General features: G+C 43.4%; 1 protein-coding gene across 1 annotated transcript in view; it reads right to left on the reverse strand.

The window, feature by feature from the left end:
• Positions 1-16,088, reverse strand: part of RRAS2 (RAS related 2) — a 41,414-nt gene extending 25,326 nt beyond the window's left edge. The window contains exon 1 of the mRNA XM_062494320.1: positions 15,984-16,088. Within this exon, the coding sequence (XP_062350304.1) occupies positions 15,984-16,088 (105 nt within the window). The remainder of the gene's footprint in view (positions 1-15,983) is intronic.
• Positions 16,089-25,335: the final 9,247 nt, after the last annotated feature.

Raw genomic sequence — 25,335 nt, forward strand, 5'->3', positions numbered from 1 at the left:
AAGCAAGACTTGCTCTACCCCAGTAGAGAATATAACCAACCCCAAACCACATGCTCTTATAACTAAAGCAAAAAAGCCAAATATATGGTGTAAGGGACCATTCTCATTCCATTAAAACCCAAAGACACAGCACACTCAAGATGCATATTGGGAGACCTGTTCTAATGTTAAGATCTACTTCATGCCACAAACTAGTTTTATGTGCAAACACCTACTTTCACATTTCAAAAAGCCACATCTACGATGAACCACATCAAGAAACTGCAAGAAGCATTCAGCTGAGGTGCTACACAACCAAACACCACACACAGTCAACACATGTTTTTACAATATGGCCATTTATGGTAGCAGTAAAGAAGGCAAATGAAAGATTGGAGCACTTTCACACTGAGCATCATTACTTCCCAAGGTGGAACTGCTTCTAAGTACCATAAAAAACATGACTGGTATCAAACATCACATCTACAGGCAATCCATCCTTACTTCAGGCATTCACAATTTGAGCTACAAGCATTTTCTAGAGTCAAATATACTTTACGATCACTGAAAATCTGTTTGGTATTTTCTTCACCAACATCTTATTTAACACTACATTAGAGCAGATTCCAAAATAGCTCTCTACTCATTTGTGAGTGAAGTTCCTCCAAGGGGAAGAAGAGTTTAAAGATCAAATTAAGAGCAAATGCTTCCCATTCAGAAGCACAGGAGCTGCTGAAGGGAAACAGTGCCTAATTTCCTTCCAGAGCTGGATGCTCAGGCTGAACCTGTTTCTCATAAAACAAGGGGTATTGTAATTCCCTGCTTGAAGCACAAGTGCCCCATATACCAACCCCAGCAGGACCTGGAGCCACACCTGCTGTGATAGCAGGACCCTCATTCTCCACTCTCCATTTTCTGGAGAAAAAGTTACAGTTGAGCAAAAGGATTTACGTGCTTATTTAAACAGATTTGAGCCCAGTTTTTTGTTGCCATTTCCTAAGAGCTAAATCTTTGAAGTCACCTGGGTAGGTCCACATAAACCTTTAAAAACAACTCTTCAAACAAATTTCACTTTAATAGAACAAATTCTTCTCTCCCTCTTCTGCTACTCCTGTTCTGAATAAAACAATCTGGTATTTTAGCAGGCTTTTGAGTTTTAAGAGAAAACAAGGAAGGCACACCACTAAAAATGCAAAGAATTTATTTTTCTCCTGCGAGCATACTCACACTGACCAGTTTATCATCACCTCCTCATGAAGACTGGCAGGCTTTGGGATTTTTAGATTGCTGAAGGTGTGAACTTAAAAACTAAGTGTTCAAATTCAGACACTTCAGTTCAGTAACAGCATATAGTCAAGATCTGCTCCGGGGGTTTCCAACAAGGTGCTTTCCCTTCTGCCTCGTGTGCACTCATTCTTACAAAAAAATTTACATAAATTCTCAAATAAACTTGTTTTCTAAACTTACAAGCCAGCCTGCACAAAGCAGCCAGACCACATGTTTTTTAATTCATTTGCATTAGAAGATACAGGCTGATTTCTCTATACATTATTCTTTTACAGACATCAGTTGAGGAGAAAAGCATTATTATCTGGAAAACAGATGTGCACATCAGATGAATATAGGGCATGAAGAGCATTGGTAAACATAATGTCTAAACCACATACAAGGATGATCAAAGGGAAGAAGGACAAGAGCTGATAAAAAAAAATTTGATCATGCTAGTTTTGTTTCCCACTTCAGACGAGCTGATTCCACTAGCAGCTGCTATCTCTCCCTCTGATTTTATGATTACTAACTTGTAACAAATCTTCAGTGAAGTAAGCTACCTTCTTCAGGACAGACACTGTGAACAGCCACTGCCACAAAAGTAACTCTAATTTGTTAATTACTAAAATATTTTGCCTTTGAAAACCAAGTTAGACCAGTATTCTTTAGGCATAGAGCAAGCTCAGAGAAGATGGTGCTTAAATTAATCCCACCAACAGCACAGAAAGCATTAGGTATCTTCACAGTCTTGAACGAACTTACAAGGAAGATCTCTTTTGTTTTTCATCTTAACATGCCAAATGATACTTACATGCCATAATCAGCCACACTATGTTTAGTTTTACAGTCTTTCAACTTGACAAGTCCTATAAGACTTTCCAGGAAGGGAGCCAGTACTCCTGAAATGTAACTCTTTGCTGCTCTTACTTGCTTTTTAGTCCTCTCCAAAGTGATCCCTCCATTCCTCACTTCAATTCTGGAGACCAGAATCCTGCAGAGGCTGATTCTAGAGTTCAGAAGGGACAGAACAAGGTGGCCTTGCTACCCCATGGAAAGAGCAAGAAGAAAGAAGGCATCCCAAGAGCTTCTGTAGCACGAAATACAGCAATTATAAAATCCACAAACAAAAACATTAGAAACAAAGAAAAATCAAGTTGCTCTCTCTGCAAGCAAGTTCACACTGACAGGAAACGAGTAGCTAACAAGTAAATTATCCAAGCCCAGTTCAGAACACGTACAGAAGTAAGGAACTCAGAACAAACCAACTAGACTCACTACATGCCACAGTCCTTCCCTACTGCTACTAACTCTAACTCCAACCTCTGCTAACCTGCTACTAACAGGTTAACAGCATGTGAAAAAGTGCCTTTACCATACACGTCGTAGGGAAGACAGCTTGCCCTGAAAGCAAGAACATACTCCATCACCTAACACCACTTGTTTTCATTAGGAAATTCATCCACAGATCAACATCTAAAGTCGAATTTCAACGTGCAACATTCTCCTGTGGTCTGATAGGCACACATAATGAAGTATTGTCTCAAATAAGTAGAGAGCATCATTATTTGATTGCTTTCTTGGGCAAAAAAATCTTGCAAATATTTAATTTAAAGGTATAAAGAGGCAGCAGTACAGCAAATGCCATCTCAAAATGTGTGAGCAGTGTGCAAAGACCTTCAATTTGTTTACTTTAGGAAAGCAGCTGTAGAATGCACAGGGTTTGATCAGAGGGGTTTCTTTTCTTGGTTTTTTTTTTTTTTTTTTAAAGAAACCTGCTGCTATTTCTGCTCCCATATTCTACCAAGCAGAGATCTTGTGGTTAAGGCATTCAGTGAAGAGAAAACAGAGTGGAATGCACAGGCAGACAGCTTTCTGCACCAAAAACCACAGGAAAAGCACATTAGTTTCTCTCAATTTTTATAGATTAGAAACAGGTTTTTCAACTTCATCACACTTAAAATAATGGACTATTCAGATTTCCAGCAGTCATATGTGAAGTCTCTGGACAGTCCCTCAGTGTGACAAGCAGAAACCTTTCAGAAGACCTTATCTTCCTGTAGCTTAACTTGGATGTAGGAGTGATCACAGCACCACACAGCTATTAGCACCACACAGCTCTGCCAGTATTTAATAGGCTGCAAAGCTGATGTTATTTACAAAGACAGGGTGGATGCTACCAATTAAAGGCAAGTAGTTTCTCTTTTGAGCTTTCTTCCAGCATTAGAAAGTATTTTAATTTAAGTCATAAATCTTAGAAGACTCATTTCCTGTGCATGTGTTAAACTCAACCTTTCAAAACTCAAAGCTGCCTGGAGGGACCGTATGCATTACAAACACGTGGAACAGAATCAAAGCCCACTACTAATGCATTACTGTTTTTCATATAAAGATATATATATTTTTTTTTAAACCAGGAAAGCAGAGGTATAACGAAGTCCTCTTCAAGTAAGTTTTGGCGTTGACAGTCTACATGCTTCAGGTTTAGGAAATGACCATCAGATCCTGAAGACATAAAAACAAATCTGGGGCTCTCTTCCCGGGAATCACAGTGACAGCTCACTGCTGGGAGAGCAGGCAGCCAGTCCTTTGCAACAGCTCACACTTCAAAGCACAGGCTAGAAGTTGACAAAAGTCAGTGCTCCAACTTGGAGACATTTAGTCAGCAAGAACAGAACATGGGGTTTTGTCCAGCAGAATCAAGTAGCATGAGTCCCTTTCCCTATACCTATCATGTATTTTCCGCACTGGAATCCATTCAAAGAAGAAGTTACAAAAAGATGATAAATAACTAGGTGAGTAGTGCTAGGCAGTCACAGTAGCATCTCATAACTACTAGCACAGGGGAAAAGCTGAGGTACTTTTAAATTTCTCACGCTACTCAACTGGCACGGGATTAACTCACGTACAAACAGCTAGCTAAAGTACATGTGCTGCAGGGGATTTTTAAAGTTTTAACATAAGATGTTCAGCTGTTAGAAAACCCAGCCACAATTATCTAGTCTGAAGCAAGTGGCTGCAGTTTAAATTATTCATCTTCTGAAATCACCCTGAACAAATTTTTCCAGATCACCACCTTCCCTCATGCAGACAGGCATCCAGTAATCTTTTACAGGAGATCAGCTCAAGAGATGCAGAGCTTTTGTTTGTTTGCTTCAGAGTATTTGTAAATTGAAGAACTAAACAGAAGGTAGAGTCTCAAGGTGCAATTTTGACTCTTAAACTACCAAAAAAAATTTTAAAAATTTAAGAACTCAAACCTTGAACAAATTCCCCAATTCAATCAGATTTTAAAACCCCAGGTCACAGTTTCAACCAACAGACACTCAGATCAGCACAGACCAGATTATTTTGAATATCTGCTCTAAGAGCACAGTTTTATTATCAGCTTCCTTTTTTGGGAGAAGACCTCTGGCATGTCAGTTGAAATATTCAAGCCCTCCCACAAAACAAGTCAAAGCAGCTAGGGAGGAGGGGAAGCCACTATTAAAAATGTGTGGAATGTAACCTACTCAGATAATGGGACAAGGAAGTTGACTACTTCAGATCTGAGGCTCTTTTCCCATACAGTCCCACCAACAGAGACACTGGGCCATTTCAAATTTACAAAAGCTAGTGAATTTTATCAACTTTTGTAGGATATGTATGACTAAAAATAGTTTAATAGACCAAATTAATTTGTCGAATCCTTCAGTTACCTCACAGACATTGTATCCATTCTAACGGGCACAAAAACTTCTAGACAGCTAAAGGAAAACCTGCCTTTAGCTACTTCAAAAGCTGAGCTTTCAAGTGTCTTTTCTGAATTCAAAGCAGTTGAGATGTCTGCAGCAATGTATTTGGGTGTACTGCTCCAGCAAGATAGAAACAAAGCAGAAACTCTGCACGAGACAAAACATTTTCTATAGTTAGTAGATTTAGGTCACAGATACAGGAATTCAGAAACGCTTCAGGTTTTAAATATCTTTGACGAAAGTAAAGCACTCTGTTTAAAATGCTTTTCTTGCACTAAGTTATGTTCTCAGGACAGATCAAAGAGCAAACCCACTGCCAGGCAGTCTCAGTGGTCTCAGAGATGTGCAGCTGGATCAGCCAGAAGACCACACTACCTCAAAAACTTAAGAGCTGCCTTGACACTATAAGCTGAACCTGAAAGAAATCAAACTTCTTGCTCCATTAGTTGCTCTGACACAGTGTGACCTCTGAGAGACCTTCAGCTGAACACCCTCTTTTCTGAAAGCAGGGCTTGCTCATCAGGATTACACACCGGGGGCATTTCACAACTCTCCCTGTGCCCTCTGCATGAGGAGCAACCACCCCTAAGTCTCAGCCTGCACCCTGGACAGGGTTAACTTCCCCCCATTGCACAAGGCTGCAGCCAGTTGTACACACACATCCTCTGTGGTTAGCCTGATGCAGGAGGGCTGCCTGTCCCACCCACCCTGCCTGCACAAGGGTCTCACCATGGCTCTGCTGGTCCTCACGAGCTCCAGAGAATTCTTCCAATTCCACCTGGACCTTTGTGAACCCTTCCACAAGGCTGACGCGGTATGACAGAGCAACTCACAAACAACCTAATTGCTAGAAGCAGAAGCATCTTAAATTACATTATGGCAGAAGGTCTGGTTTTTATGGAAAACTTAATGCTAAAATTGTTCTCAAGAAGTTACAGTGAGCAGCCTGATTCCCTTCTGATAATTTCTTGATGACAGGAGAGCCTGAGGATTAAACCTCCCATATTCCAGGTATGGCATACAGCTTAAACATGCAGTTATTCCAGCAATCAAACCAGACAAGAGCTTTAAGGTTCAGCACTCCTTCAGTTGGTAGCATCACTTCTACAACATGAAATAACATTGCCCCAACAGCTAGAGAAGTAGTTAAACCAACTCAAAAGAGCTGGAAGCACAAGACTCCAAACCACAGCTAAGTAGACAACAGCACTGTGGATTGGTGACAACCTGCTAAGAGCCAGCAATAAAAGCAGCAAGGCAGGACATTCAAAGTGGTTGGTCCACTGGATGCCACAGGCAGAACAATTTCTTTCCAGAAAAAAAAACAAAAACAAACAAAAAACCCCCCCCAAAAAACAACAAAAAACCAAATAAACAAACAAAAAAAACAAAACAAAACAAAAAAAAACCCACACCACCACAAACACCCCTCTAAGGCCCCTACAGAGACATAAGATTATCTCTACAGTTTAAAAGTTCTCTTTAAATACTCTCAGATGGTAAGACAAGGTACAGATGGTTAATTTTGCTGATGTGCTAAGAAGGATCTTGGCATGACAGGTCCACTTTCAAATTGGAGGGTCTGGAAAATGTTTATCATGACATACACCCATCAGAAAAAAGCTTCAGACTACAGGAGTTCTGCTGAGCACAGGAGGATATCACCTCCATCCATGATACTCTGAGAATTCCCATTGGGATGCAAACCTGCTTCACAAGGAGGGGGAACATCAGTTTAAGAAAAGTCAAAGTATGGGAAATTGAAGTGATACAGCACATACGGGCACATGTTGGAAATCTCAGGATGTGGTCAAGATTCAGGTAACATAGTTTGGGGTCTGAGAGGAAGCAGGAGAATACCAAGCAAAGGCAAAGATGCTCTGTTTCTGGAGGACTTCAAAGACAAGCTTGTAGGAAAAAAATCATAAGCAGCAACTGAAATTGCAAGGCAAAGTTAAAATATACTCATTATTGCATTCTCAGTTGTACTGGGTCATGCAAAGCCAGAATCCATTTAAATACATCACCATTACTTTATTGGCTTTTGCTAATGAAGGCTTGTTAGTGTGAGCTAGCAGAGGAAAACACTGTATGCTTTCTTAGTAGAGCTGGCAGCCCATACATAAGTATATAATGGACAGGTGCCCTTTTTAAACGATCACCTTCTAAAAAGGAGAGAGAAACACAGAAATATTATGAACACACAGTTAACAGTTAACTCCCTACCTCAAGCAGTGCATATTACTGTAATCCCACTAATTTTCCCTGCATAGAACCAGTCTAATAACAGAAGAAATTTAGTAGATCATTTTTCTACCCAAAGATTCCAGATTTTTCACACAGATTTATCACTGGCATCCTACCATTTCATGGTCTACTTACCACATATGAACCAAAACACTCAGATTTGCTTGCAGGTTTATAGATTTATCTCTGCTTAAATGAGGAATACTGAAGATGCTCTCCAATATGAGCTGCTATGAGGTTGCTAGTTTTGTCAGGAAAAAACTTGAAATGGTAACGAGAGTGATTTTAAAATTTCTTTTCCTAGCAAATATAACTGGTGACTCAACATATTATATCATTACAGTTACAGACTACTCAGAACAGGAATGGAAAAATAATTTGCTGGTAAAGTTGCATGGAAGCTCAAGTTTATTTTCTGGCTTAGAAGACTTGAGGAAAGTGACGCATTTGATAGTTATTAATGTGTTATTTCTCAGCTAATCGGCTGAGAAATAATGCTTCTCCCTGAATAAACATCTTTGTGGAATACTTTGCTTGTGAGTGTTACACTAATTTTTTTCAACTGCACCATTTTTATGTGTCAGTGCTAACATCTAGTTAATAATTAAAGCACGCTGGTCCCAGCAGCCAGCACTTTATGCTATCTTTAATAGTGCCCTCCTGCATACATTCTTATCGCCTGAACTCATTCCTATCTGGATTCACCAAAAACTACACTTCACTTTCTGCTCACAACTGAGAAGCTGGTGCAGGTCTGGTTAAATGAGCTCCACTGCCAGAAGAAGTTGTTTGCAGAGCTGCACAGTGAACCAGACAGGGTAACTGATCCTGGGTAAAAACATTCCCTGGTTATTTTTAACTCCGATGGCTTGCGGAGTTTCGGTGCACTGGAGGGAGTAAATAGCTACAATGGCAAACTGCTCTGGCAGCAAGGGGACCTTTTGAACATTTTTTCCTTACTTGTACTACTAGCTTATCAAATTAAACCTTCAGATATAGCAAAGTCCTGTTTCTTCAGGCTTGAAGAACAAAAACATTTCCCCAGCCTTGCGCTTCCCCACTGCCAGTCCCCTCTAAAAAGCAAACAATCAACAAGCCCTCGCTTTCAAGGCCCTCCAGTTCCCCATCTGCACCAGCACAGCCCTCGTGGTCACACACGCAGCCCTCACTTGCATTTCTGGGGAACTTCACACATCCCTCTTCCAGAGGCACCTTCTCCTCTTCAGTCCTTTGTGAGATTTAGCACGAGTACACTTGTATGTTACCAAGATTCACCGTGAACTCCATCATCCACCAGGATCTCTCTGCAAGCAGAGCTCACAGCATTACGCCGTGCATCTAGAGAAGTGCACACAGTCCTCCTCAGTAGCCCTCACTCTGTCAGGTTTGAGGCTCTACTTAAGAGCAAGTTTTCCAGCCTTTCCCACTCCAGCAGCAGATTAGAATCCCTGACCTCACTGCAACAACAGCCCTTGCACACAACACTTGATTAGTCTCAAGACCAAGCACCTCAAAGTGAATACCTGACCTTCCTTAGCTTAACCAAGAACAGTCCAGGCACAGCAGTCTAGTCAACCCTCTTAAAAACAACCTAGTAAATGCAAGTCATCTACAAAAAAACAATTTCAATCTCACCAAAATTCCATCCAGAAACACCACTGCATACCATGAACTTCACACACTGGGATATAACCAGCTTAAGTATATGCGTGGTGGAAAAAAGGTACGAAAAGGCAAAGCAAACATATTAAGCAAACATCCTTTGTTTGCTATCTACCTTGAGTAACCAAGTTATAAGGGAAAGAAAGATTTTCTTTGGTGTTACCTGTTCCCATTAAGTGCTCCACAGGCCATCCCAAACCCAAGCTGCAACCACACTTGAGCCATAAGACAGACCATACAAAATAGCAAACAAGAGAAGACAAAAAAAGAGACAAGGAAAAAAGGTATTCAGTCATAGAGTCTTGTCTTGGTAAAGAAGGATACAGTTCTAGGTGAACAGAAGGGGCCTTGCTCACTGCACAGACAAAAATAATTCACTTGGGATCTAAACAGAAATTCGTAGTAGCAGGCTACCACCGCTCTCAGAATTTTAAAACAGAACTCCATCAGCTTTGCATGGCAAACCACTTGCAGGCCAAAACTGCCTAAGTGCATTATTTGCAATGAAACTTTTCAACCTGGTTCCTTCCTACTCATCACAGTAAGAGTTTGTCTTGGTTATTCAAAGTTGCATTCAGAAGTCTTTTGACATGTCCTATGCAGAGCAACAAGTTCAAAAGAAAATAAAAAGTAGCAATTACAGGCATGAGCTCTGTTTTAATGTTGGTTTTACATACTTCTTGAACTAGAACAAGAAGTAGTGCATATACCTGGTTCCATTTTCCTTTAACAGTGCCTTATAACCATAATTGAAGACAAGACTACCAAACTGGTGCATTTAAGCCACCCGAATTGTAGGAACATGGGGAGAAGTTCTCTGCTTGTGTCACACCAGTCTAGACCTGCAGACTGACTAATCTGGGAAGGTCTGCAGCAAACCAAGCTTCCTACCAGCCAGCCAGAAGTCTGCTACATTCCACTTCATGAAGCTGGTATTTATCTTTGGGTACTTCAAGGAGTTCACTCACAACATTTTCATTTTGCTTTTGTTAAGTGCAAACAGGTCACACAAGGTATGAACCATTTAGGCCCTTCCAAACTCTTGGAATATAAGGGCCCTACTTTTAAGAGCCACCCTCCACCACCACTACTGAGAACTGGAATTCACAGCTCCAGCCAAAACCAGAGGTAGGAGCCTCTCCCTCCAGTACGGGAAGGAGGCACAGGGCTAGAGGCCAGCGGCTGCCTATTCATCCCCAGGAGGGCAAAGGCCATACCAGGCAGTAATCTGGGAAACTGTGCCAGCACCCCTTGTGCAAGTGGCTGTAGAAGAAGACCTGATAACCAAAAGGTACATCAATATTTACTCACTATATAAGCAACTGCTGCTAGGAGCTAACACACAGAAAGGTGCTTTCAGACTGCCACGTGGGTTAAGTTATCCAAAAGGAATTCTACTCTGGAAAAAAAAATAAATTGTAAATCACTCAAAATGGGGAGTATCTCAGAATTAAGCACTGCTCCAAGTCGATGCCAGCTTTTGAACTCAGCTCAGCTCTACCCTGTGTGTGCACCAGTACAAGGCATGACTGCTGGCTAACAGGATTCATTATGCCACTGCTGGCTATACTGGAACACTCACATGCAGCCTGAGGTTTCCTGTTTGCCTGCAAGGTAAGCCTGAAGTCACCTACTGCATTCCCAGGCTGTAGATCTGTAACCAGAATGAGCCCAGCCTTTAGCCTGGTAGCAGTGTTGCAGGAAGCAAGGAGCCCGAGCGGTTCAAGTTTCACAAGAGCAGCGACAAGCAGCCCTTATTATTCCAGGTGACTGCATCACAAGCCCTTTGTTTTGATTAGGATTTTTATTTCCCACCTTTAACCTCACCAGATGTCGACAATCAGTTGCTCCTGAACTGCTTTTTGTCACCTTGAGTTACCATAAGGAGGCCCCAGGCTTTATCTCAGTGTGAGCATACCAGTCCCAGAGTAGCCCTGCGTGAATCTGCAGCCTGGAATCCGAGGCATTTTATTCCTTTAACTTGCAAGAGCATTTTTTGACGGTCAGCGAGGGTTAGTCAGAACACCCAGAAACTGTGGAGGGATTTGCACATCCCAAGCTCAGCACAGGGAAGTGGGGCACCAAGAACATCAGGGTCTGTCAAACACCCAGCACGCCGGCTTGAACACCAGCTGCATGCTCAGTTGTTGCTTTTCAATCTACTTTACTACTCTATTTTGGAGCTTGGAATTCATATATAGAGCATAAAATTCAGAACAAGCCGTTTAGTTGCCCAACAGCTATTTCAGAGATAAAAGACACTCTGAGATAACCCACCTTCGGGTTTATTGCTACTTAACAAGAACATTCTTGTGAAAGTAGCTTGGAAAAGGAAAGGAAAAATGGGGGAAAATGCCTGAGTAACAGCTCACCCATCCATTTGCAAGTCACACGCCTGCTTTAAAACAAAGTATCTGATATTAACATTCAAGAGTCAAAAATCTACATCCAACTCATTTTACTCACTAGTGACTGGATCACTAAACTCAGATCCAATCAGAATTTGTTACAGACACTTTAAGAGCAGTAGGAAAAGTCTTTTCTTTTACAAACTTGACAGTAAGATTTGAGCTTATAAATACAGCATGAAATCAGTAAATAAAACAAAAAAAAAGGCCCAAACACTGAAGCCCCACACAGACTTTGTAGTGTTAAGTGTTTTAGCAGTTTCAAACATGTTTGTGCATTACTACAGGTAACATTAAGCTGACTGACAAACTAAGCTCAACTCAGCCACACTGAATTACATCCATTCAATACCATCTCAAGGATCTAGTGACATTTATTAACTGATACATCCATAAAAGTCACCAAAGCCTATTCGGTATGCAAAACTATACATGCCATTGTCACAAAACAAAAGCCATAGTTTTACGAAGAGTAAAAAATCACCAGGACAAATAAATTTATCAATTCTGATCAAAAATAAACTATTCTGCACAGCAGACTTGAAAGAATAAAATATTAGTAGCTTTCTTGCTGCATATTGCTAAAACTAGCTATATATTGCTCAGCTTTGCAAACAAAAAAAAAAAAAAAAACAAAAAAACCCATGAAGTAAACGGCAACTGCAAGATAAAAAAAATAAAAATCAGAGGGCGATTAGGTAACTGCTAGGCTGTGTTCCCTTTGAGCAAGGAAACCTGAATATTACAAAGGGCTGAGTTACACGGGAATGTGGGGTATTTTGTGACAGACCTCTGCATGACAGCTGGAGAAAAGCTATTGTGGCAACAGCTGTGTGCTCTGCACAGCTCATACTCCCAAATACCTCCGCCTGCTAAGAGGCCAGTTAACTGGCTGCAATGCATTTTAAAAGTTTTCTGCCTCTTGGGATGTGAGCATGATGGATTATTTGTGTATGTTTCCAATAACAGAAGGAATGCTTGATTCTACCACTTAGACTTTTACAAAATGCTGTGGTGTAATGCTGAACTATCATTCACTGCTGCTTTCCTAGAGTTTATAGCTGCAACATCCCATTAACTCTCCTCCACAATTAAAATATCTTCACTTCCTGTCTTACCAGTGCACAGGCTCGACAGCAGTAAGTTCATCTATCATATCCTGATTTAAAGGAAATGATCTGATATTTCCAGGATGAAATCCTGGCCCACCAACAGCAATATCGAGCTGTTTACCTCCCTAGAGGAAGAATTTTGAGGAACACACTACTCATCTAACCACTGAAAGCTTTGATCTGCTAATTTGTACTCTAAAGTTACTCCAAGGTGTCAGATGAATGTCTGAGAGGTGAACCCAAGATCACAGGCAGTTATACACAAGTGACCAGCTCCACCTCACTCCTGCACTGCAATAATTAGCACAGTGAGCCTGAACTCAGGACACCAAAGAGCTTCCATTGTAAGAGATGGGTTTGCTCACTCAAGCTCCCTACAAACACGTTGATGTGCCTGGGCAGACTGAGGCACAACAATCATCAGGAACTGATGCTCTCACACAAAGGACAGCAAGCACAGGAGCACTTGGCACTGCCATAACCTTAGCCACTGCTACTCCTGTAGGAACAAATGCTCTCTGCTTTCCCACCATCACCTCAACAGGGCAGGGAAGGATGAGCTGTGCAGAGATCCCACAAAGCTGGCAAAAGAAAGAAGATTAATAGGTTCTCCTTACATCCTCACTTTCTCATGTTTCCCTTTGTTTGATTTATCTGAAATCAAGGAAAAGGTTTCCCATTTTCAAACATGAATCCCCCACTGTCTTTCAAAGATACAACGTCAATTGTGGCACATGCTTCTTCACGATATCCTATCCACAAAAGTCTTATTTACTGGGAAACAATCAGCACCGAAGTAAAAGCAACAGCTGTACTTGAATACTGATTCCCTGAAAATTAAAAAGGAAAGCAAAACCAAGTGTAGAAATATTTGATAGCATCAGTAAGAGAAAAAAGCTTTCCTTTTAAGCTTCAAAACTCAGTTGGTGACAGCCTTATTTTAGACACAAGCAATAAAGAAGCAAAAAGAATTTAAAATCCTCAAGTGACATCAGGATCTGTCATGTAGCAAAAGCTAGTGCTGATCCATGTTTAGTGAAGGCCACTACACGTTTGTCACTTAATCCGTAGAAATTCCAACAATGGAACACGTGACTTGCTTGTAATCAATTTTAAAACAACTTGGAGCAGTTTCTGTGCAGCCTTAAAAGACAAACAACATATTTGGCAATACATTTGCTGTACAGAAACTACCCAGGTGCCTGCATGGCAAAGCACATACTTGATAACATCACAGCTTTCAGAGCTCAGGAAGACGCTGTGGGATATAAATAGAACACCAAGCCTCATCTTATTGTCCAAAACCACACAGCAAGCAAGGAAACAGCACAAAACTTCTCTAAGGTACCTGAGGTACTGCCCAGGTCTTTACTTCCCAGCTATTTTTCTTTGGTTTTGGTTTGGGTTGTTAGGGGTTTTTTTAAGATTGAATTTTCTGCTAAACTTCGCTTTTCAGTGGCAAGATTTTATCTCAGGATAAAGCTGCTGAGAGGGCAAGAAGATGGAGATAACTTAATGCAAACTGACAATAAGTTGTTTTGAAGAATTCACCCTCCACGTGTCAGCTTAACACTGCGCTGCTGTTCCCTCAACACTCTTTCAATGTGAACTATTTATTTTTCTGCTCTTAATTTGAAAAGATCCTTATACGTGACAAAACAGACAGGTTCCTCTTTTGCAGGTATTTGCTGAAAGACTAGCGTCAGTTACAGCACTTGACACAAAATTTATATTTAATATAAGCTCAAACTTCTAGGTTAAAGAATTAATTTCTACAAGTACACAAATATTGAAGTTATCCAGTACTCAGTAAAACCTTACTGCTCTTAAAAAGATGGCTATACAAAGGCTTCAAGTGTGAACTTCCTTTTTTCTTCCTTACGTCTTTAGAAGAAATTACAGCATTTTTGTCGCAAAGGCAAATTTATCCCAAAGCCCTCAATGCTACCACTGAATCCAGAAATCCCTTCAGCAACATTTCCCAAGACAGCAGCCTCTCAGAACTGATGCCATATCCAGCTGCACACATTACTGCCACAGTAAGGCACAGGCAACACCACCTCGAGCAGCAGTGGTGTGCTCCAGTGAATAGCACCCTAAACCAGCTGCAGAAAACTCAGGGTTTAATTATCTCCATACGCAAGCAGTGAGGAATTCAATCCATGCACTGAAAGGACTGAAGTTATTCTAGCCCCATCACCTTCAAACAGACCAACCAGCCAGTATTTTACCAAAAACTGACCAGCCATTTACACATCTGACAAAAGACACCTGTACAATACATCTCAAAAAACACAATTCAGACTACACTAGCTCCAAAGAACTAATTCTCTCAAAGAGTCCCATCTTTTAAGGTTCCGTACAATACTGGATCTTATAAGCATTCAGGCATCCAGAACTTACTAAAAAAATTCAAAGTCCTGTTTTCAATGCAGTTACTCAGTCTACGCTGCAGAGCTTAAATTCTTAACAGAGTAGTTGAGCTAACGAGCATTCGGATGCATGTGTGAGTGAAAAAACCCACTGAAATAAAGAAACTGTCGATTTGCTATCAGATCACCTGTTCTACCAAAACATTAGTTGAGAACATCGTTGCCTCAAGCACTAAACAAGTCTGCCTCGCGGTCGAGCAGCCCATCTTAGGGGCAGGTAGAGCATTACGGCCTCTCCTCAGCGGAATAAAAGAAAACAAACAAGAAGCCATGCTCTCCAAATTTGCTGCTCTGCCTTCAGCAACAGCAGCAAGCACGAAGCGAGTAGTTGTCTCCTCCTACAACCATAAACAGAGGTAGAAATGCTAACAGCAACAGGGCAAGGGATGGAAAAAAGTAAAGGAGGTACGGCTGAATTCGTGGCGAAACAGTAAAAAGGGATCTTCCTCGTAACACTGACACGAACCCTTTGCATCGCCTATTCTGGAGTGTTTTTTTACGGAAAAGGAACAGACGAAAAAGTTCAATTGTCTACAGGTTGCAGGATCAACAGTAGGCGCTCGGAGGGGCGGCGGGCGCTGGCTGGTCCCAGCTCGCACGGCGTGCCCCGCCGCAAACACCCCTCCTCTCGGGGGGGCTGCGGGAGCTCCCCGGCTCCTCGCCGGGCCAGCACAAGATGCTCAGCCCGGGGCAGCTATTTCGGAGCCGGACGCCGAGTGTCACCGCTCCCCGGCCACGGCCGCGCCTGCCCTTCCCCGGGCGAAGCGCGGGGCCGGACCCCGCCCGCGACACCGAAGCCTACGGTCCCCATCGCCACGGCGGCCCCGGAGCCCAGCGCGCCCGGCCGGCGATCCCCACCCCGGCCGCGGCGCCCGGCGGGTCGGGGGCGGCGGCCGCCCCTTCCCGCCCTCCAGAACCTTCCCGGGGGCTCGGGCACCAGCCCGACCGCCGCCGCCCCGGGCCCCTCAAGGTCACGCCTCCGCCTCCCCGCCCCGGGCTTCCCGCCGCCCCGCCGGCAGCATCCCACGGCGCCGCCGGGAGCTGCCGCCCGCCGCGCCGGCTCCAGCCCCGGCCCCCCCGCGCCGGGCAGCGCCCAGGCCCCGGCGGGCGGAGCGCTTCCCCCCGGGCGCCGCGGCCCCTCACCTGGATGAACTGGATGGTGAGCGCCGACTTGCCCACGCCGCCACCGCCCACCACCACCAGCCGGTACTTCTCCTGCCCCGGGCCGTCCCTGCAGCCCGCGGCCATGGGGGAGCCGAGCGGGGCGATCGCGGCAGCGCCGCCGCGGGGTCCGACGCCTGCCTCTCTCGCTGGCGTACTCCTCCCGCTCCTCCTTGTGCCGCCGGGGCTGAGCAGCCGCAGACCCCGCCGCGCCGAGCGGCGGCGGCGGCAGCAGCAGCAGCAGCAGCGCCCGCCGAGCCGAGCCGAGCCGAGCCGAGCCGAGCCGAGCCGAGCCGAGCCGAGCCGAGCCGAGCCGAGCCGAGCCGAGCGCGCAGCACTGCCCACCCCCACAGGCAGGGCACCGCGGCACTAATGGCCGCCGGGGGCGGGGCCCGCCAGAGCCACGCTAATGAGGGGGCGGGGCTTCCCTTATCTGCATGCTAATGAGGGTGGGGTACGCGCGGCGGGCGGGGCCCGCTCATGGCCACGCTAATGAGCGAGCTCCGGCAAATGCGTGAGGGCGCCCGCCCCGCGGCACCGCCCCGCCGCTGGGTTTGTGCCGCGCGGGTGGCGGCGGTCCCCGGGTGTCCCCTCTGCCCCCCGGCAGACAGCCCGCCGCGGGGGTAATTAGCGACGTCCTCGTGGGCTTCGGCGGGGCGCCCGTCTGAGTGCCTCATCAACATTAATGAGGCTCTGGATGCCCACGGGATGGGGAGGGAGGTGTCGGTGACCCTGCGTACAGACGCAGAGCCGAGGATCGGAGAGGTTTACAGCCAAAGCGTCGCTAATATCGCTTCCCACCAAAAGGCAAAAATAGGGAAAAGTAATAGTGACTAAAGCCCCTCGCCACTCTCCATCAGGTTTTCTTGTGATCGTGCACGTGAATGGGTTTCTCACTCATTTAAGCCGTTCGGATCAAGTCCACCCTCTCTCCTCCGAGTGTCACCCACCGGTGGATGCCACAGTCCCATCTTCATCCCCTCCTGTACTTGGACGGAGCTCTCTGGTTCCAATTCACCCTCTGCATCTTCACCGCCTCGGCTGGGGACAGGCAGCTGTGGCCTTGCCGTGCTGTGCTGCCCCTTGGGGTAACGTCTTACTGCCCAGCATGTTTCTGCCCACCCAACACGCAGCAGATGGTCATAAAACAACCAAGCAGAAGTTATGCTGTTAGACCTACTTTCAGGGAATTCCTTCTTCTCATCCTCTTCCCTTTTTGTGAAGATACGATGCAACAACCCCGTGTATGTCTAACCTTACACAGCCCTAGACGCGTGCATCGTTTTGCCAACACGGAACGACAGAGAGCTGTTATCATGTTCCTGACCTGCATAATCACATCCCCTTCTCCCTACAAACAAAACCACAGAAGTAGTGGCCATGCATGGCATCTTCGCTGAAGGGACCTGACCTGTACAACACTGGAGCTGTGTGGGGAAGCCAGGATCAGCAATCCGTGCCACCTCCTGCTTCTTCGAGGAACCCAGACTTTGAACATTCAGCACATTTCAGCTCTGAACCAAGTGAGGGGAGGGTCCCACAGGCAGGAGCCTCCTTCCCTCCACAGACCCAGGACAGCACTGACTGCCGGGTGCAGTAACTAACAGAGATCCACAGAGAAATTACAGCTTGTGGAGCTAATTAAGGACTAACATCATATCATATATACACATGGGGGCAAATCTATGATGTAGTTGAATCTTAATTCCACTATTACCCAATTTGTCATGCTGAGCCTTGTAATTCTTTAACTGAATTTCTCTGCTTAAACCCCCAAAACTTTGAAACCAAGAACAACATCCTTCAATACCCATTCAGTATCAGGGGAGAAGTGTCGGACACGCAGAAAACAAGCTGCTACTTTGTGAGTTAATGGTGTAACTGTATGAGAAGATACTTTTTCCCGGGACTCTCAAGACATTTTGGAAGGGGAATGCCAGCGCTCGGGCTCAGTTGCCTCGGTATTCTCCAGTAGTGATAAGCTGCTTTTTCACATCCGTTTCCTTATTGCCCATGCCGATCAGAAATAAGGAACAAATCACACAGGAGAGAATAAGTAGTCTAATATTTTCCACTTCGGAAAAAAGATAAGAGAGAGTGAGATAAAACAGAGGTCTGTAAATTCCTAAGCAGAGCAGGGAAGTTGAACAGAGAAAGCCTCAAAACAGGAGAACTAAGGGACATCCAGTGATAGTAGGAAGAAACAAGTTTAAACAAACAAAAAAGGATAAAAAAGGATACTGTTTTCCACAGACACAATCAATGGCACTGTGGAAATCTCTGGCAGGAGGGGCTGTGCAAAATGAAACTGCATGTGTGTGACAAAAGGTTAGACAAAGTCACAGAGCAGAAAGCAGCATAAAGCTGCTACTAAGCACAGTGACCAGAGACACAGTTTTGACTCGGGAAGTCCCGAAAGCACTGGCAGCCTGGAGGCAGGTTGGCTAAACAAAGAACCCAGTTTCTTCCCACGTGTCCTGGCTCTGGTGTTCTCTCACCTATAAATCAATTACTGGCTGCTGCCAGGATCAGGGACCCATGCGAGTACTAATCCAGCAGAACAAGTCTCCTAATTCTTAATTACATTCTCTAGACTGTGAAAAATCAAAAGTACAGACTGCGAGGAAGTGAAGCTGCAGCTAATTTATCAAGTATTGGGTGTTTTAAAATCAAAATACAGCTATAATCTCACAGTTGGCAATTAGTACAGTAACCACTGAAGTCCACTGTCAGGAATGGCAGTGACATGAAAAGCAGATTTCAAGTGAGTTTTAAGAACACACTGATCTCTCTGCAAACTACTGGAATAGGATAACTGAGTTCTTGGATCAAAGTTACATAGAAAGCCAAATATTTTTAGTATCCCTTATTTTTTAAGTTTCAGTTTCAGTATACATAACTTAATACAAATTCAGTATTCTGAAAACAATATCAGTATTGTCACTGATCCAATCCTGTGAATTCTGCAAGAAAATCTTGTTCTTTAAATAACACTGGCAGATATGGCAAAGGGTTAGAATAATACAAACATCTATTATGATCAAAAGAGTCTATTGAAAAGAAATACTGTTCAATTCTTTGCATTTGTAAATTTTGAAATCTATTTTCATAAATAGAATTATATTCTTTCAAAACACAAAGCAATGATCGCAGAAAAACAGGAGATGGATTGCAATTAATGAACAGCGGTGGGCTTTGTAGTTTTGTAACTGCACCCAAAGATGTCAGTTAGAATTGTTTACTCTTTGCTGTATAAACATAGGTAGAGGGAGAGAATATCAAGTACAGAGACAGTCTTAAAACCAGGCAACCAGGGCAGATCCAGCCCTGGAAGTGCCAGTCTCTACTCCCTGCACCCTGAGCCAAGTCCATAGCTTGTTTTCCCTCAGGAGCAGCCCTTGCTGTGAGCCCTGGTTTTGGGAGACAAGGGGTATACATGTGAATAAAGACATGGAGATGAGGGAACTACACCCTCCAGGATTCACTTCAAGCTCAGCTAACCTGGGACAGACTTGACTGGTGAGGCACTTTACCCAGCAGGTGAAGACAAGAAACTTGTGACTGATATGAGGCAGCAGGGGAAGATGATGCAAAAAGGGTTTGGGATGCTCCATGCAGCCAGGAAAACAAATTTTGCAGCACGAGTTTTCATACCCCTAGGGAGTAGTCAGTGTGGGATTTCATAACAGAGAGGAAGAACTCAAAATACCAAGACTTGAGATGATGAAGCCATGACCAAAGTTTTGATGAAGCAGCAGGGAAAGAAAGTACAGCTTTTAGAAATATTGCATAGAAAGAAGCTGCGTCACTTCAGGTCTAGCCTGAATATGCATACTTTAAAAGAGACAAAATCAGGAATGACATCCAGATGGCAGGCTTAAAAGAAAGATCACCGTAGTGCTTTATATAATGATGGGGGGGGGGGGGAAGGAGGGAGGGAGAATACTTCAGGAAGTGCTTGAGGGAAAGATCCAGAGTTTTATTTTACATTGGCAACCTGGCAAGATGTGGGTTTGGAAGGCTGGAAGACGTGTATGCAGTAAGAGACATATTGAAAGCTAAAAAGCACTCCATGAGAAACTAAAAGCTTAATTAGAAGAAAACTTCTTCTCAGGCTTAGCACAGAAAAAAGTTACAAAAATGTTTGGGACCTGAGTCAGAGTGGCAGGTAACTTTTAACTCTGACTTATTCCACTGATTTAGGATTATATATGTGCCTATCATTGGCCTTGCTCAAACAGGCCTTAAACATCATCCCTCCTATTGTGGGTATTTTCACCTAAAGCACACCCATGTGCTGCAATTCCCATCAAGGACTCCACTGCTGACCATAAGAATATTCAAGGAAATATGCTTTCCCAAAGCCATAAAACAAAAAGCTTGAGAAAGAAAAAATATAAACAATTTGGTTTTCCTTGGACTAGGAATGTAAGACCTAATTCAGAATAAAACAGGTGATAATATTTCTTGTCTATACAAAAAAATTTGAACTATTTAATGAGCAATGAGCCCCCAGAAAGTGGGACAAAACTAAGTAGTTTCTCCTCAGACACACATATTAGTTTCTATCTGAGTAAAAAGAAAAACTATTTTCAGCCAAGTAGCTACAGCCTTTTATAAATCTTGATCTATTTTTACACTTACCTATTCCAGTAAAGTAGTCTGTAGTAAACAATTCAAAATGTGTAATTTTCTTTTAGGCTTGAAACTGATCTATGAACAGAAGTCCTATTTTTTTTTCCTGTGATGTTGAAGATGGGTTTACCAAGTTTTATTAATTATTATGATTCCATTAGCAATTCACATGTGTTTATATCCAGTTGTAATTACAGAGAAATAATATCCCAAGAGAAAAGAGTAAAATAAACTGTGTAGGAATAGGATTTTTAGATAAGATTGTTTAAGTTTGTGATGTTGTATGTTTTCCCTAACGTTTACATAACTGCCTTGAGCAATTAACGTGTGGGTCAATTTATGGTTTTTGTTTTTTTTTTTTAGATAATGCACCAGCATCAGCTCTAGTGAGCAGCTCAGGTTTTGCACACCTGGGCATTCAGTCAATCCTCTACCAAACAAAGCAATCCAATCTTAATTGATTTGATAGATAAGATTCCAGGCATATTTAGAAAATACATATTTATCTATTTTTACACATGTATTCATTTATCTGTTTATTTAATTGTGATACTAGGATAAAAAAGAGGCAGGAAAGAAACCTAAACTGGTACCTTTTAGACTTTTCCCACATACCTTAAAAATGAGAAAGTGATCCCAAAAGGAAATTCCTCCACAAATCACCTCCTAATTACCACTTGAAAGAAGACCCTTACTGTGTTGGAAAGGTGTGTGTACTTTTCCTGATCCCTTTCAAGATGAAGGCAGTAAGTGTGGGCACAAACACTGGTTGTGGTACACCACAAATATAAGCTCAGAGCAGATGACATTCCCTCTGGAGCAGAGTGACCATGCCCATATTGCACCATGGAGCTGGTGCCTTCAATACCTTGCACCACAAGTCCCTCTCTATCCATTGTGGTCATGACTGACTCATCTTCCTCATAGTATGGGACCCCACAGGAGCCTTCCCCAGAGGCTGGTGAGCTCCACACGTGCCCTTGGTTGCTGTTTGTACCCCTTGCAGGGTCTTCATGGCATCTTCTGAGAGCTGTCTCTGGGCCAGAGAGAACCTAGAGGAGATTGTGTTATGGTGTCCATCCCTTGGTGGATGACTGCATCCACCATTTCACGATGCAGGGGAAGGTTGGGGGCTGTCTCTCCGGAAAGCAGCTGCCATGCAGCACCACAACTTGCCCCCAGTGAGAGTGCAGAGCCCTGCAGCTCCTGACTTGCTGCAGAGAACCCGTGGGTGGCGAGTTCAGAGTTGAGAGCTGAGGTAACACCTGCAGCTCTCTGTCCCTGCACTGGTCCCAGTGTGCGTCCCTAATGGCAGCATGTGCCGCCTGCATGAGGGCGGTTTGGAGGATTCCCAGCCTGCCAGACTTACATCAGCACACCTCACAGAGCTGCCCCTCTCTCCTGTCATACTGCAGGAGGGCCCCTCCAGCCTGATGGGGCTCAGCAGCCAAGCTCACTGCATGCACCACTCCACAATGCGGGGGGATTTGGAGGGGGATGGACCGGTAGTGCTGTGAAAGGCAATTCCACAAACCAGCTGGACTTCCTTGGTCAGAAAATGAGCTACCTTAAGTAATGCACACAGCCACTCCATGTACCACCACAGTATGATCAGAACCTCTGCCCCCACGAGACTCAGAAAACAGTTTTTTCTTTCACCACCAAAACTGCTAAACACTGCTGGTTTCTGTTCCCCTCATACAGGATATAAGAAACTTCTTATCCCCTAATGCTATGAGTCTGTTTGCTTTCTTACATTTATGATGTTTCCACCGAACTACAAGAGGCAGCACAATAAAAAGATGGTTCTTGTGTAGGAAACAGAGCTATCCAAATCTGCCTCTGAATCTCAGCCTTGGGAACAGTCAAATTTTCATACACCTTTCCATCATTCACAATCCTGCAATTCCAAAATGGAGAAGCAGCTTTTATCAGCTGCCCCTGGTGTACTGTGCTGCTCACCTTGCAAAATCCTGAAGGTCAGTGGGCACCTCTTAGTTGGCTTCTACTGTGTTTTTGGAGTTGGCAAGATAGTGCAGCCAAGAAAGCTCCATTTCCACTTCTCACCAAAGCTCCCACACCAGTACTGCTCTAGATCCACTTAGGTGATAGTTAAGCTTGATTAGAGAAAAAAAGGGCAAGAAATTAGGTAGGTTGGACTAAATCATCTGAGTCTGACAACATTTGTTGGAAGGTACGTGGTTAGCAGACTCAGAGGAATCTTAGAACCTTATCCTTACCCTTTTTATAGAAAGTGGGCAAGAAGTTGAGGAGAATGGTAAAAAGGGAGAAAATGAAGAGTAGAAAGTTGTCTATCAGTCACTCTAATCTCGTTTTCCGGAAGAAAAAGTATTAAACCAAATAATTAAACTATTTGTAAATACCTCTAAGAAGACAAGGAGGCAACTGACAACAAATACGTCCTTCTCCAAGAACAAATGGTGTCAAATCAAAATATTGTTCACCTGTGATCCATTAACAGGCACATGAGTAGCAGGCATCCTATACCTTGATGTTATCTTTCATGATTCAGTTTGTTCAGCCTGGAGAAGAGCAGGCCCCAGGGTGACGTAATGGTACCTTCTAATATCTAAAGGGAGCTGATAAGAAAGATGGAGAGGGACTTTTTATGCCAGCCAGTAGTGACAGGACAAGGGCGAATGGCTTCAAACTGAAAGAGAGTGGGTTTGAATTAGATATTTGGAAGAAATTCTTCACTGTGAGGGTAGTGGGGCACTGGCACAGGTTGCTCAGAGTAGGTGGTGGATGCTCCATCCCTGGAAGTGTTTAAGGCCAGGCTGAAGGAGCAGCCTGGTCTATTGGAAGTTGTCTCTGCCTATGGCAGGGGTTTGGAAGAGGATGATCTTTAAGGTCCCTTCCAACCCAGGTTATTCTGTGGTTTTATGATTCTCTGTGCTTATAATCAGGCTATTACATAACCCCTGTGCTATGCTACATGGCAGAAGTAAAGCTGCAGCAGGGCAGGTGGGACAGCTGGACCCAGTGATTTTCAGTGGTTCATTGACAAGCAGCACACAACAATCCAGAAGATGTCACACAATCTAGTATTATTAAATATTTTAGTAATAACCTAGATTATGAAACAAGAAAGCACATGTCCTACATTTTCAGAAGCTGCATGCTAGGGAAGAAAACAAGACTTTAGAATAACCACAAGAATTAAAGGGAAGTTCTAGAAAAAGAGAATGCAATTCAGAAACAATGGACATATTGTTCTGCCTGTAGACAAGAATTTGTTAGTTATGTGACTGCAGTTAAGTATATTAGAAAAAAAACTGGGAAAAAAACTTTCCTTGCTGCTTTTCCTTGCTTCTTGGTATTTTATACCACCTGAGCCTGAACTCCTTTTACATATATACTTTTAGATATATCCTTCCTTGAACTTCATTTCTCTGGCTAACTTACACTGTAATTTCCACAATAAAGGCTTGTATTACCATTTTAGTATAACTCATTAGTATGATGATCTACATTTCATTTTCTGCATATTTCCTCCTTATGCTGGGATCAAAGGACAGCTAATGACTGAGGCACTGGTCTGACTGAAATTCCCATCCTCCTTTTGCACTGAGGTGACGTGTGCTTATGCTTCATGGCATTTATTTAGCAAACTGCCTACTCTGCTATTTCCAATAAACTCACTTTTTGTAAGGCCACTCACTTCCAGCCTCAGTTCTATTTCCCTTTACCCTTCGTGACCCATTCCCACTGATTAACTTTGGGGTGCAATTTTTCTAGAATTCATTGTCCCAGTATTTCTGTACCTCAGCTGGATGCACAGATCTGTCTGGTTAATTCTGAGAACTCTAAATCCACAGAGGAGTAAAATGCACTAGGAATCATTTACTGAAATGCATGACCTTGAAATAGCATAGTTCCACAGCACAGATGGAGTTTACCAGATGTCTGAGGCTAGGAAATTATGAGATTCTAAAGAATCATTATTTCAGACTGGTTTTAAAAAACTGAGATTACTGGATAGGATAGAGATACTGCAAGTATATTTAAACAAGTATATCTACATGTGAATCCATGACTTTGGTACCCACAGCAGTTTTTCAACCCTGCCTCTCCAGTGTGCACTTATTTGTGCAAGTTCTGTCTTCATTGGTAAGAAATGTGGGGCTCTTCTTTGAACCATCAGCGCTGCTCTAATGGTGAGAACCCTTCTGCTGTTGGTTGTCCAATGTTTGGCTCTTCAAGCTGTCATGTTCTGTTTCAGACACCACCTTTGCTGGTGTATGAAATGACCAAAAATCCATGCAATGTGGCATCACCATCTAGGCACCACAAGAAGAGCTGTTCTTCAAAATAATTACATCATCTTTTAAATTTCCAGTGCTAAAAATAGGCAGGAAGGATTCTTCACCTAGAGATATTTTGAAACAGTGTTGTTTCTAGCAATGGGGTTTATACAGCAAGATCCTGTCTGGAGAGAGGTTCACAGATACATAAGCATCACTCTTTCTAGGACTAAAAGCTGCTGGGGGACATGAATTTCTTTTAAAGAAATACTTTTCCCATCTTCACTCTCTTTTTTATCCATCCTATTACCTGAGTGCCACATATTTTTTTTTTTTTGTACCTCCAAGATGCCCCAACAGTTGAGATTTCCTTTATAATTTGGGTCAACTCAGCTACTGATCACAGCTGCTTATGAAACAGAACAGGGCATCTC

Source organism: Cinclus cinclus, chromosome 6 (assembly GCF_963662255.1).
Source record: "Cinclus cinclus chromosome 6, bCinCin1.1, whole genome shotgun sequence".
NCBI classification, from domain to species: domain Eukaryota; kingdom Metazoa; phylum Chordata; class Aves; order Passeriformes; family Cinclidae; genus Cinclus; species Cinclus cinclus.